At 37.1% G+C, this 15,946-nt stretch overlaps 1 protein-coding gene across 1 annotated transcript in view; it reads right to left on the bottom strand.

The window, feature by feature from the left end:
• Positions 1-15,946, bottom strand: part of LOC124366844 (ATP-dependent translocase ABCB1-like) — a 48,868-nt gene that overhangs the window by 17,566 nt on the left and 15,356 nt on the right. Inside the window, exons 3-4 of the mRNA XM_046823444.1 lie at positions 5,922-6,037; positions 4,060-4,165 (exon numbers count right to left, since the gene is read on the bottom strand). Coding sequence (XP_046679400.1) covers positions 4,060-4,165; positions 5,922-6,037 — 222 coding nt within the window. The remainder of the gene's footprint in view (positions 1-4,059; positions 4,166-5,921; positions 6,038-15,946) is intronic.

Genomic DNA, 15,946 nt, shown 5'->3' with positions numbered 1-15,946 from the left:
CCCATAAGTCTAATGTAAGCAAGTTCGCTAACGCCCAGTTCATGGAAAGGCATGACCTTTATCGAACTCAGTGTTAGATATACAGAAATAAACCTTTATGGAAAACCTTGTATATAGGTTAGTTCGTTCTTGAAATATCGTGCGGAGAGATGTTCATAAAGAAATGAAATATTCCAGCCCCTTCGCTAACATTCAGCCAATCATTTTCAACACCAACACCCTCATGAAGATCTACAAGATCACTTTCAGGATGGACTCAGATATTAACTTCACCGCTGATGTCCATTCCATATTCCAGATATTGAGCCATCTTAAAATCTTAAATGATGTACTCCGTCAAGGCATGACCTTTATCGAACTCAGTGTTAGATATACAGAAATAAACCTTTATGGAAAACCTTGTATATAGGTTAGTTCGTTCTTGAAATATCGTGCGAAGAGATGTTCATAAAGAAATGAAATATTCCAGCCCCTTCGCTAACATTCAGCCAATCATTTTCAACACCAACACCCTCATGAAGATCTACAAGATCACTTTCAGGATGGACTCAGATATTAAATTCGCCGCTGATGTCCATTCCATATTCCAGATATTGAGCCATCTAAAAATCTTAAATGATGTACTCCGTCAAGGCATGACCTTTATCGAACTCAGTGTTAGATATACAGAAATAAACCCTTATGGAAAACCTTGTATATAGGTTAGTTCGTTCTTGAAATATCGTGCGGAGAGATGTTCATAAAGAAATGAAATATTCCAGCCCCTTCGCTAACATTCAGCCAATCATTTTCAACACCAACACCCTCATGAAGATCTACAAGATCACTTTCAGGATGGACTCAGATATTAACTTCACCGCTGATGTCCATTCCATATTCCAGATATTGAGCCATCTTAAATCTTAAATGATGTACTCCGTCAAGGCATGACCTTTATCGAACTCAGTGTTAGATATACAGAAATAAACCTTTATGGAAAACCTTGTATATAGGTTAGTTCGTTCTTGAAATATCGTGCGGAGAGATGTTCATAAAGAAATGAAATATTCCAGCCCCTTCGCTAACATTCAGCCAATCATTTTCAACACCAACACTCTCATGAAGATCTACAAGATCACTTTCAGGATGGACTCAGATATTAAATTCGCCGCTGATGTCCATTCCATATTCCAGATATTGAGCCATCTAAAAATCTTAAATGATGTACTCCGTCAAGGCATGACCTTTATCGAACTCAGTGTTAGATATACAGAAATAAACCCTTATGGAAAACCTTGTATATAGGTTAGTTCGTTCTTGAAATATCGTGCGGAGAGATGTTCATAAAGAAATGAAATATTCCAGCCCCTTCGCTAACATTCAGCCAATCATTTTCAACACCAACACTCTCATGAAGATCTACAAGATCACTTTCAGGATGGACTCAGATATTAAATTCGCCGCTGATGTCCATTCCATATTCCAGATATTGAGCCATCTAAAAATCTTAAATGATGTACTCCGTCAAGGCATGACCTTTATCGAACTCAGTGTTAGATATACAGAAATAAACCCTTATGGAAAACCTTGTATATAGGTTAGTTCGTTCTTGAAATATCGTGCGGAGAGATGTTCATAAAGAAATGAATATTCCAGCCCCTTCGCTAACATTCAGCCAATCATTTTCAACACCAACACCCTCATGAAGATCTACAAGATCACTTTCAGGATGGACTCAGATATTAACTTCACCGCTGATGTCCATTCCATATTCCAGATATTGAGCCATCTTAAAATCTTAAATGATGTACTCCGTCAAGGCATGACCTTTATCGAACTCAGTGTTAGATATACAGAAATAAACCTTTATGGAAAACCTTGTATATAGGTTAGTTCGTTCTTGAAATATCGTGCGGAGAGATGTTCATAAAGAAATGAAATATTCCAGCCCCTTCGCTAACATTCAGCCAATCATTTTCAACACCAACACCCTCATGAAGATCTACAAGATCACTTTCAGGATGGACTCAGATATTAACTTCACCGCTGATGTCCATTCCATATTCGAGATATTGAGCCATCTAAAAATCTTAAATGATGTACTCCGTCAAGGCATGACATTTATCGAACTCAGTGTTAGATATACAGAAATAAACCCTTATGGAAAACCTTGTATATAGGTTAGTTCGTTCTTGAAATATCGTGCGAAGAGATGTTCATAAAGAAATGAAATATTCCAGCCCCTTCGCTAACATTCAGCCAATCATTTTCAACACCAACACCCTCATGAAGATCTACAAGATCACTTTCAGGATGGACTCAGATATTAAATTCGCCGCTGATGTCCATTCCATATTCCAGATATTGAGCCATCTAAAAATCTTAAATGATGTACTCCGTCAAGGCATGACCTTTATCGAACTCAGTGTTAGATATACAGAAATAAACCCTTATGGAAAACCTTGTATATAGGTTAGTTCGTTCTTGAAATATCGTGCGGAGAGATGTTCATAAAGAAATGAATATTCCAGCCCCTTCGCTAACATTCAGCCAATCTTTTTCAACACCAACACCCTCATGAAGATCTACAAGATCACTTTCAGGATGGACTCAGATATTAACTTCACCGCTGATGTCCATTCCATATTCGAGATATTGAGCCATCTAAAAATCTTAAATGATGTACTCCGTCAAGGCATGACCTTTATCGAACTCAGTGTTAGATATACAGAAATAAACCCTTATGGAAAACCTTGTATATAGGTTAGTTCGTTCTTGAAATATCGTGCGGAGAGATGTTCATAAATAAATGAAATATTCCAGCCCCTTCGCTAACATTCAGCCAATCATTTTCAACACCAACACCCTCGTGAAGATCTACAAGATCACTTTCAGGATGGACTCAGATATTAAATTCACCGCTGATGTCCATTCCATATTCCAGATATTGAGCCATCTTAAATTTTAAATGATGTATTCCGTCAATCAAGATCGTGTTCCAAGTTTTAATATTGTTTACTAACAATATACACAATACAAAAAACTGATCGCAACCATATAATTGCCAGTTGTAATAGCGAATTTCTGGTAACGGTTTTCTCTCTCACGTTTGTTTAAGTATTTGTTACTATCACCAACTGTGACGCTGTAATGGATATGAACCACTCCCCCTCTGTGACTGCGACAGAGAGGGTGTAAGTGTATTGACTTCAGTTGTCACAGGGGTTGATGTATTACCAGACTCAATCACCTGATAGACTACCTCTCCCATAGCCTTCCTGATTGACACACTGGACACACTGAATATAAGCAAGTTCATTATAGATATTTTTCCAGCCCCTGGAGTGATGGTATTTTATTTGTTTCTAAGTAGAAATTTACTATTTATTAGTATATTTCATGGATAACTTAGTGGTTTGCAACAAAAGCAGTCCTTTAGAGTTTAAATGGGGTGTGAATAATAGCGAATCCGGTTTTTTATTATTAGTAGACTGTAAAAATACAGTTTTTAATTCCATATTTCCTCCCTTCATCCAGCGGGACACCTTTACTAGATGCCATATTATCCAAGATGATAGTGCCCACGTGACGTACAAAAATAATATTTGACAAGGTTATTAATAACACATTTGAAAGCCATATATTAAGAAGCGGTGTGTCCGGCTCAGTTTGAACGAACCGATGTCAAAAGACAAAACTAAACTTTGTTCTCTGAACAGGTTGGGCAAACAATGGAAATAAAAAATCACTGTTAGTCGGCATGTATATTCAACAATATTTGGATATTCATACAAACCTATCAGCTCTGGTTCACGTCAATAGTATTAAAATTAAAATAAAACACAATTGGAGGCTCAATTTTATGTAATTATTTAAGTTGCTAGACTCTAGATTAAGTATCTTAATACTATTATTAAATTATATCACTGGCCATACTACTAGCAATAGTAATCAGTAAATGTCTAAGAAGTTTTTGTGAATAATTACTATGTGAATAATTTGTAAATTATTACTAGGCCCACTACTAAAGCCAAAATTAAATGTGCATTTTGATCATATAAAAGTGTAATAGTAACATACCTGTATAAATGCAGCGCCCAAGACTGCCAAACCGATGAAGAAGAAGTAAATGGAGTACCGGCTCATACAGTCGACAACAGTCTCTGTGGCCTCATCTAAGGGTTGGCTAAACGTGGGACAGACAAAGAAAAGGTCTTAACTGATAATAGTGAAAGGGAATTTCTTAGAGACATCACTTATTGTAATTAAATTACCCCTTTTGATATTTGCAATTATAGTCATACAATTCTTTTTAACCTTTTAAAAGTTTGTGTATTGCACTGAAATATTCTTTAACCATTAATTAAAAAAGGAATTTATTAATTATAGACACAGCTTATTCCGTGTAATACAAATACAAAAAATTGAAATCATTAGTAGATAAAGAACCAACTCGGGGTTTTTATAACTATCATTAAAAGATGTTTATAAAAATCGCCTCCAAAATTTTAGAAAGTATATAACCTAAAATGTACAACAAACATTAACTATATACTGTGAGGAAAACTCATTTTTACAGTATTTACTAAAACCATTCAACAATCCATTGCTCAAAGTGAATGTTTTTCATTCTTATCATTGAATGAGATATCCATCTACATCATGCAAACCATTTGGGTTGAATTATCTGATGTAAAAATAATCGTCAGTGACATTATTTTTAGTGAGGGTCAAAATGGAAGAGTAGCAAAGAAGTATGAAATACCGAATGATAAAATATATATTTTCACAGATTTTCCGAAAATATGGCGACTTTTAATCCGTTTATCTTGTTGGCTAACGCTGAATAAGTACGCCAAACTAAAAATATATGAACTTTGAAATGATTTATCATTGGATACATAAATCATTTCACTAACCCCCCCTCCCGTTTCGACCCACACCAAAACCAGCGCGGCTGACAATAAATTTCTCTCCTCGGGGAAATTTCTCTATCGATTGCACAGTTCTCACGTCCCGAGGTATAGTAATATCAGCTGCAGTTCTTTTCCATGTACTTAATAATACAAATGTATTTAAAAATGTAGTATTTGGGTCACAGAGAGTCTTTGAGTAAAGTTAAAAAATAAAATATCAGTAGATTATAAATGGGTAATTAAGAGTTGGAGGACAAAAGCTAACTCAATTTATTTTTTAGAAAATAAGCAACTACATCACCTAAGATACCAATAACTCAAAAGTAAAAGTAAAGCTGCGTTGAGAAAATATTGTGCATCATGTTAAAACCTCAGGTATTGCATTATACAGATGAACCTAGAACTTTATTTCAAGAGAGTTATTAATTTTATTAGTTTTTATAATGACCAAGGTAATAATAATACACAAGTAAATTACATCGATGGTAATAAAATACAGATACACCCTTACATTCAAGCTAGTTACTTTTAAATTAAATTATTTTTACAATTTAAATGAGAGAATTATTCCCCCCCACCATATTCAATATTGTTATGCCCAGTGTGAGCACAAAGTGTCGATAGCCACCTATAAATATTTCATCAGAGTTCGGTTTATTTGGTGGCCAGTTACCGCTCACTGCTCTGATCTATTTTATACTCATTTCGACAGTAAATCCTAGGTACTCTTTTAAAGTAAAGTAAGTTGTGATGTTCCTATTAAGGGGTCCCGGGAATTTTGTTTCGATGGAGATGAGTGTGTATTACATGCTTTATTGCCAATGGATTATTCAGACTTAGGATGAGGAGTTTGAAAATATATTACTCGGTTACTTTAAAACTGAAGCGTAAACTGACTTTCTAAATGGACTTGTCACTATGACTTCCATCTTCTTTTATAAGTCTGAGCCTTGTAAAATAATCAAGCAGTACACCTGCCTTAAATTGACTTCAAATAAGAGATTTAGCTTAAAACTATGGACTCACTTTGCCTCGGTAGAAGTGCTCAGCCCCAGCTGAGTCCAAATACTGTCTGCCTCGTTAGGAATTGTCTCCAGCAATGGCTCCGCTGCCTCAGTTGTTGTCCTCGGCTTTTCTGAATCCTGTAATAATCAGATAAAGGCCCAAACAATGAGTTGTGTTTGATAATACTATAGAACTAGTCAGCCTCAAGAATTATACCACTTATTTCGAAAATTCAGTAACAATAAGAACAATAATGTTTGCTGACGATATTGCTTTTTTTTCTATTCAAATAAAAATGTGCAAGTGCTGAAAAATCAAATTTTAGAAGATTTATTATTATTAAAAAAATGGTGTACATTAAATAAAATGCAGGTAAATGTTGAAAAAACACAGTATGTAAATTTTAACTTTAATGATTTTATTTTTGACCAAAACCTTAAGTATCATGCTTTAAATTGTGAAGAAATTGACTGTAATTTTAAGATAATTAAAAAAGAAGACCATTTTAAATACTTAGGAGTAATTTTTGACAAGAAATTAACAAGGGAAAATCACATTACAACTTTAAAAACTTTAAAAAGTTTTATTTAAAAAAGATTTTGCGATCAAGATTTGTTAAGAACTTTATATTTCGCTCTGGTTAATTCAAGAATAGAATACGGTATTATTTGCTGGGGGGGGGAACATATAAGTACTTAATAGAGAAGTTAAGAGTAGTTCAGAACCATTTTATGAGAATTATTTTGTACAAACAGAGGAGAGATAGTTCTTTTCCACTTTTTTGTCGACTTAAAATATCGCCTTTGCAGAATTTATTTATCTTTAATGTATTAAGGGCTTTTTATCTCAGAAGTGGCAATTTGGGAACTACTGATCTAACATATGAGACCAGAAGTATAGAAAATAGAATTTTCCGAATTCCTAAAGTGAATAAGTCTGCATTTAAACATTCTTTTTCCTATGTTGGTCCCAAGTTTTTTAATAGATTGCCATACGAAATAAAGTTAGCAAACAATATAAATTCTTTCAGTTTTAAGCTAAAGACATTTTTACTATCTTTTGAAGAGTGTAATTGGTTTTATGATTAACTTCAAATTCAAAATTAGCACTAATTTACAATAACTTTAATTTAAATAAAATAAGGAGTATGTTTATGTTCTTAATAAAAATGATTTTCAATCAGTGTACTTTATATTTGCCGGGTTTTTATTTTTACTTTTACTTGTTACTGTGGAAGCATAATTTTCTTTGTTTTATATTATAAGCCATTTTTTATCTAGTGAGTAAGGTATAGAAGTGTATTGATAAGCCAAATGCTAGTGTTAAGACACATATGCTATAGAGAGCGACTCAGCCGTTGAAGCACGTTAAGAAACTGGACTCTGACACAAACAGTGTATTTTATTTTATGTTTATACTGGCCCCAATACTTGTAAAAGTGGCCAGTTAATTCCAGGATGTTCATTTTTTCAATATTAACTTTGTTGTTTGTGGAAGGAATAAAATCATTTATTCATTCATTCAATATTACTCTTGCCTGTACTTTATAGAGGGAAAGGTCAAATTTATTCTGAAGGATGATTACTGGGGTGGGTGGATCTCCCAAGTACTGCCTCCTGGTTTCTTTGAGTGGAAGAGGCTGAAGCAGAGTTCCAGTCAGAGTCCCATCTCCTTCCAAGGCGACGAGAGTGAAATACAATGCCTCCCTCATGGTGAATGTAAGTAAGGCATTTCGATAGGAAGCAACCCCTCCACCTAACCTAATCTATCCTAAATATCCGGTTTCTCCGGAAGCTCAATGATTGATTTCCTCAGTTTCTTGTTCTATGTGAAAAACTTTTACCTGTAACATGCATGAAACAAAAGTACTTGTCACTAATCTGCGGGTAGATCACTCTTTATATCACTTCCTTGAACTCTTTGGCTTTTGGTGAATTTAGAGAACACGTCATTTAACAAAATATACCATTCAAATAGTGCCTTGTGGCACTTCGTCTCGTAGGGAGACGAAGAGAAAGCTCTCATATAAAATTTATTCATTACAGTATATTTATTTCACTATTAATTTCCCATAAAACAAACCATTAGTTGAATCACAAATGCACTTGTATTCTCTCTTTCTAAAAAAAAATCATTTCAAATTTTGGAACATCTGACTCTACTAACTGTCGGAAACAACCAGATGAAATGGCAAGTTCATAATTAAAATCAAACACACATTGTTTATTTCAGTTTTAATTAAGTTTTGTACAGCAATCCTCAACTATTAAATATAAGTACAATACATTTAGATTTTTTTTCACGATATAAAGGAGCGTATAAGCTTTTGAAATGGTGTGATGAAATAAGTAGTAAAACATCTTCAACCACGCACATGATGCATACTTGTAATTACTAAAGTTTTCACCACATTAAACTACTTTAATCATACTCAATTTGCAGAATAACATATTAATAACTTAGGCGTACTATAACCGTTTTAACCGTGTAATACTGTGTATTAAAAAAACAACAAATCAAAATTAACATACAATTAACAACAGGAAAATGAATATGTGATTTAATATTCAATCATATAACTAAAGCACCATTGATATTGTATCATAAAAATTGCTTAGTGTAATATGAATACCAGAAAAGATATGAAGAACGATGCAAGATACAGTAATTGGAAAATTCTGTTAGTCAGAACACTGCCAACACTATTGATCCCAAAGGGTGGCACATCACTAACAGCAAATGTCGAATTACAGTATTGAGGTGGAAGAGTTGATCGATAAGTCTAGTCTGCTGTGAAGGATGGCCGTTGGAGTGAGTGGAGCTCTCTTAAGGCTCTCTCAATGGATTTTAAAAATAATCGCTAACTGTCACAAGTTGCATAACGTGGCGTTCGTCGCGTCGGCCACCGTCCTGCGCTATGCGGCTGGAGCGATGGCCGACGTCGGCGATGATTGCGCATAAAGCACCTCCCAACCCCTCACCGCTAACTATTTTATATTTTTAATAATTTGTTCGCTCTAACTATGTTGTCAAATGCAATCATTTTATTTGTTATTTTTCGATCTATAGGCCTTATTTTAAAAACATAGACACAAAACTGACATAGACGTGGCGCAGAACTCGTCGGCGTCGGCCACCGTGTCTGCTGCGCTATGCGGCTGTGAGCGATCTGCGGATGGATTTTTAAAATAATCGCTAACCATGTTGCCAAGTCACACTGACATAACGACGCGCAACGTTCGTCACCGTCTGCTACGAGCGATCCTTGGCCGACGTCGGCGATGCTACGAAGGCTCGCGCATGCGCATAAAGCACCTCCCCAACCCCCTCACCGGGGCACCGCGCGCTCTTGCCACTGCCTACTTTTATTTTATATTTTTAATAATTTGTTTAAAAAACCCTTGCACGAAGCTCTAAAACAGCCCGACACTCCAGGATGAAATGACCGCCAGTTCTAGGGTTAATGAATACTCTGGTGTCATGTTTATATGCAATCATTTTATTTGTTATTTTTCATATTATGTTTGATCTATAACAAAATTAAATAGGCCTTATTTTAAAAACATAAAGACTTATTACAAAACTGAAAACACCAACACAAAAATTACAAAATAATCCTTTTAGGTGCATCTTATATATAAAAACCAATAGTTTTAAGGAGGTATATCAAAGTATTGAATGCCCTAATTACTAAGTTCATAATAGAAATAGTATTGCATGTAATAATGAAAATATAATTTTTATAATAATAATTATTAATGAATACGCTCCAGAACAATAAATTAATTTTTGTAGAGCTAACAAACTATTAATTCCACTATCAGTGTATAACTAAACAAATTCAAAGTAGTTGAAATGCATAAGCAACTCCTAGAAAGACGTGGCGTTGGCCGCGGACGCGGACGCGTGTCTGGTACATAGTTTGACGGGATTCGAGACCGTCGCGGCATACGCGGACGTTCATACTATGGATGGACGGACGCGACGCCACGGCAGTGTGACATGGCCTTTAAAGGCTCTTGATATCCTGGACACGAGGGAATGCTGTTCACTAACAGCTTTGACTGTAGAGGCTGCAACAGGGCTAGCATCCCCTTCTTCCAAGGTGCCCGATATAGACTTCCTAATGGAATCTCGACAGGAGGCGGTCCCTACCCCTAGCCTTAACCGTTCTGAATATTCTGTCACTCTGGAAGCAAGTGCAAAGGACCTTTAAGGACAGTACAATGATAGGTGTTTCAGCTTCTTGTCCTGAGATATAAAAATTGTACAAAACGTCAGCCTGTGGTTTGAGATCTTTATTATTTTACTCTCAAGCATACTTAAAGTACAAGCGTACATTTTTATTTATAGAGTTAAATGAAAAAATAATTGAGTGGAAAGTCAGTCAGTGGCAAGGTTTGATTTCAGCCCAATATTGCGTTGTAGTACCCTCCATAGCTCACAGGAACTTGTATTATTTGAACACTGTTATGAAACTTTACTTATTGTCCAAATGTGAATGTATCATTCAACATACCTCAAGAAAAGATGTACCGTAAATTAGTTAATTAGATTTCATATAATGTAAATTTCGCAACCTAGTCAGCCAGTATAATATAATATTATTTTACATTCCAATGTTCCGGAACTAAATTATTGGGCGGAAGTAACTACCTAATTTGGCACGCGTATGAATATTTTCTTCTAACCCTTTGTAGCAGCCCAACTTACGTGACCGATCAGACCTCGCGCGCTTTGTCCGTAAGTAAAATTTATCTTTTCGTATTATTAAATTAGCCCTTTGATTGCAAAAACGTATAAAAATGAATGTAACATAAAGTAAAAATTGTAAATAGTAAAGAAACGTACCCTTGAAGATCTTTTATTTGCTTGATTGAGATAGATAAAAGTTGTGGCGAACACGTCATCCTTATGGCGAACACGTTTTTATTAATAAGTAATTTGTATCATTAAATGGCTAATACCGTCGCGAATTTGTTTTAGGCGAGTTCACGTAGCTGATGTATCTCACGTGTTGTTTGAGTAAGATGGCTACCACTTTCCCAACTTCTACTCCTCTTCTAGGAATAACCGTTCTTAGACTAAGGCTTCAAAGTCTCGTGCCAAGACGTCGACGCCCGGGTTGTGAGTCTACATATTGAGAAGGGAAGTGGAATCTTATGTTTTTATAAATAAAACATCGTAGGCATAATCCACAGAACATTGAATATTTTGGGCCCACCTAGCAGATATACATTTTTTAGTTCTTATAATCTAATTGGCAGCAACGTGGCATTACATACTTTTCCTTTTACCATCTAAAATTGGTGCTTGTAAGTATTCATAATTAAACTGAAACTTATTGAAGTAAACTTTGCAATTCGAGTATTTATTACTACGACCTCAGAAGTCACCACCCCCATGTGTTATCGTCATACGGTACAAAGAAAATACATACGATGGTATTTGTGTGATCTGCCGCCGACCTGTAGTTTGCCCAGTGGGAGACAAAAGAAGGATCTTCGTTCTTGAGTTCGCGGCGAGGAAAGGTCGAACTTTAGAAATAAAAACAGCGAAGTCGAATAAAATCTACTTGTTTAATTTTTCGAACGTTTGTGATTAGAGATTTAGATTAAGATAACAAAAGATTAAAACTAATTTGAATTAAAAATTAACACATGATTGAAATTTAGAATTTGGCTCTAGAACAATAGAATTAGAGAATTGTAGAGAGAGGAGCCGAATTATGATCTACCGCATCCCGAACCAATTTTACGACTTCCTGCTCTAAGATCGCCTCCAGTGATGCCCCTTCCCTTCTCTCTTGGCCCCCCGACCAATCAGAGCGCCAGTTCTTCCCTGGTGGTTGTCCTCAGGTGCTGCCGCCAACGATTCACCCAGTAATTAACAAAACTAACATGGTACTTTGGACGGCTCGAGGCCTGCGTTGAACACAGCTCTTCGCTGATGTCAGCGGATTCCTTCCACGTGTCTGCGGCAAACACCAGGTCGTTTAGCTTTAGTTTTAATGCACCTGCAGGCTGTGGAAAATTCCCTGTCCCCTTCCTCTGAAGTCGGCTCAGCGCCTATATTTCGCTATATTATTCCGGGATGGCACTTAATGTGTACGGTGGCATTATTACACCTTGTGGAGGTCTTGACTTCCATGCTAAATAGTGATTAGAAGTAGTCACTAAATTAATGTTATGTAAATTTTCGCAGAATTCTCAGTTTAATATTAGTTTTAAATTAATTTATTTGTTGAAGCTTTGGGGCGCTAACACCGAGGTGTCCCACACTCCCCCCACCCTTAGATCATGCTGCCCTCAGCATGGGGTACTCGTAGAGTACCGAGGAGCTCTCGGTGTGCCTCCATCCCAGCCAAACGTACAACCGCTACTCCGTTATACATTTTTTTTTTTTTTTTTTTTTATATGCCACAGGTAGGTGCATGAAACTGATAAGGGTAAAAATTCAGAAAGGCTTCAGCATTACAGTTCATAATAAGGACAGAATTTTACCACGAAATTTAAAGTTTGGACGCTTACTTGCGGGCTTAGGCTTCCTCTCTTTACAACAATTTGTACATAACTTTTCTCTTTCTCTTACATCACTATTACAACGGTCTCTCTCTTTACAAGATTTCTTATCCAACTACCTATCTGCAAATGTATGGCTTAAACATAGAATACACCCAAGTTACAATATCAAAAACCACACCCCGTTACGCAAAAAAAAGAAAAAAAAACATGAACAATTCCAAACATCATCACTTATGCGTTTAGCATCGCATCACTAATTTTTAATAAACTAATTTCAGCAAACAGTAGACAACAATTAAATATTATACTCTATAACCGCATGATAATCAGCTAACAAATATTATAATAAAGTATTTAACGTACAATACAGCGGAACAGTACAAGGGAACTAATTAGTGCTCCTGAAATACTCAAGTACATCACAGTTCAATGTACATCACACCATCTTAACAAGATACATTTATTAAGCACTCCAGGATAACTGTGTTTTTATTAGATTTAAATTTTGATAATGAAAGTCATTGTTTTGCGACATACCACACATACTGCATGGTCCAATTAAGTTCAAAGTAATTATAGGTGGTAGTCTAATTCGTGGTAAATTTCGAACGCTACTCCCCAATCCTGGTTTAAGCCTCGTGGGTTTTCACTCGGGGCCGGTTTCCTCTGTCACCCCTGTATAGATTGTAGTGGAGTTATCCTGAGTTAGCTCACTTGTACGTCGATTAGAATACAAAACTATAAGATACTCAAAGTAAACAGTTTACCCAATACAATAAAGCATACCCAAAGCTGTTCCTACATCTTACGACAACAATTCGTAATAATAGCAATCTAAAATAACAAAATTGACGATAAGTTGTTAACTTGTTACATATAATTAGGACGGCATTCGTTAATTCTCATAGTAATTTTCAGATTATTCATCACGTTACAGGCTTACACAAAATTTCTATCAAGCTGCTAAGGCACCAACCAACAATTACTGAACTCTATTCCTTAAGGGCCCTGTGAAAAGACTTAAAACTAGTGGCTGGATAGCCCGTTACACTGTAAATGCGTGGGGGGGACCTCTGGAAGGCGGTTCACAAACCATCATTTAGTTTTATAGGCATAACGTTGACGTTCTTCCGAACAGACAACGAACAGGAGGACACTGGTCTCCACACTCCTCAACTCCTCTCAAACTCACAAAAGAACATCAACACAGAAAAAAAAAAAACTACAACTACAATATTCCGCCCCCCACACTTGGTATTTAAGGGCATTTGTGGACCTGGGGCACCCCATGGTTTTCAACCTCGCTTACCCCTGGGAGCAAGGAAGCTCACCGATACACTTCCTCCTACTGGCCTTTACATTCTACTGGTGCCTTAGAGCTTCTAACAAGTCTAACCCCATTTCAACTTACATGGCGGACACAAAAGTTCCTTAGCTAACAGTTACGTTCCCAACGAATAAAGAAGTAAAATAAACGTAAATAAATACAATTCCTGCAGACCTGGTATGGGCACCTTTCCTGTCTTGCTAATGGGGTCCGGAAAATCCCTTAAGCAAGGACACTCTTCATAGTGTTGTTACTGGTTATTTCACTTTAATTTTAGAAGTTATTCGAGCTGTTCCGGGCATCCACAGTCCAGTTTGGGAGTTGAAAAGGAAGGGGTATTTGGGGTTGGGGGTGCCGGCATTTACCTTCCCCATGGATACCAGTCTGGCTCGGCGTTCTAGATTCCTCTTAAGTTACTAATGCTACTTGTTTTAACAGATTGTTCAAATAATTATATAAAACCTTGCCATTACCAGTCTGCATCAACAACCATACATAAATTATAATTAGCGAGACAAGAACTTAGAAAACATTTTTTTATTTTTTTTTATTTTATTTTTTTTTATAAGTATTAGGGGATCCCCAATCACTCTTCTGTCATGTTTCCCACAACGGAAAGTCTAAAACCACTCGTTCAGTTCCGACACAGGTTGATTTACTGTTCCGATCGCGGTGCACACACGACGTATCGCTGAAGTCTGAAGTTTTTACATTCTTTAACTAGTTTCACACTTACTTCAAAGTGTCCAGGGGCCCCCACTCTTCATTTTCTCGTCCGATTACCGTACGGTCAATTTAATGTCAGTCTTGGTGCGTGGGGTCGACATGCTCCCCACTCTGGTCTCGGTCAAGTCTCGTCCTGCTCGCGCCACCCTCTCAGCATCCTCAGCATCTGGTCTGCTCGCAGTGCGTACAGTCGCTTCGAGGGTCGGGAGATGCGACTCTGTCCGGGCGGCCTGCGAGCTTCGTCTGTTAACCCCCAGGGCGGCACGGAGCAGATCGGCAACTCGCGCCCTCCATCTTAACAACACAGTGACAACAATTAGTACGACTACAAGAGATGCACCACCAAAGGTTACATACTTGATAACCCACACGTCTTACGATAGTGGGTCCTAAGTAATTGAATTGTCCCTTCTAGGGAGTATTCCTTTAACACATAGGGAGCCCAGCTGATCATCCAGTCCCTGCAGGACTTTCAGGGTTTCCATTAACATCATGTACCAGTAAGCTGCGTTCTTCGCTACTGTACATCCCATCTACTTCCGGGAAAACAATCTTTCCAAAGTCACTCGAATATGTGGAGCTGCCGATAAATCGGGCAGGCACCCTGTAACCGTCAGCAATCAGATCACACCTATCATGCTTCGGTATTTCACCCTCACCCTTTTCAGGGTGATAGCACTTACAATTCGGTTTGCATCGCGCCCAAAACAATTTAATATAACCTTTGTCTCTTCTGATGTGGCGTAGAGGCCAGCGGGTGGGTGTTCTAATGAGAACGGGGAACTGTAGGCCAGATATCAACTTCCTACTACACAATGTTACGTGTTCTTCATCAATAAATTTACCACACAATTGGGCCGTTTGTAGACGCTTAACAAGGCGTCTGACAACGGGCACACCGTGAGTTTACAAATTTACATTCCCTCGCAAAGACGTCTGGCGAAAATAGAGGTGAATAAGTCGGTCTGTCTTTGCTAATCACAAGTTTTGGTCTGCCACGTCCCATTTCACCCACTTTGTGAGTGAGGGGTCCGTAGACGGGATAAGCTATCACATTGAAAATTTCAAACAACTGATTATCATTTTTCAGGGGTAGCCTAATCAATACCCTCAATTGAGATTTCGTTACATATGCCTGGATTGTAGCAATTTTGTAGAAATTATGGAGATTCTCTAGTTTTACATCTAAAAACAACTTCTCTGGGGGTGGTATTACACTCTCCACGGAAAGTCAGGACCTTCAAGAACTGATGGGGAGGCAACAGGTTACTAGTCATTCTTCCGGCCGCTAAAATCCTCAATGGCAGGTGAAGCCGGGTCATTTTCTGGACTGCTAAATTTATGGCATCTTTAACTTCCGCAAGGGTGGTGCTCAACTTTAAGTATTTCAGAAGCGTTTCTCATCTGGTTAGCATGCATAAGTTCTCCTATATAATTACGGGCCATAGTTATGTGCATTACGTGGTGAT

The sequence above is a fragment of the Homalodisca vitripennis genome, chromosome 7 (genome assembly GCF_021130785.1).
Source record: "Homalodisca vitripennis isolate AUS2020 chromosome 7, UT_GWSS_2.1, whole genome shotgun sequence".
NCBI classification, from domain to species: domain Eukaryota; kingdom Metazoa; phylum Arthropoda; class Insecta; order Hemiptera; family Cicadellidae; genus Homalodisca; species Homalodisca vitripennis.
This window is presented reverse-complemented; position numbering and strand designations above follow the sequence as displayed.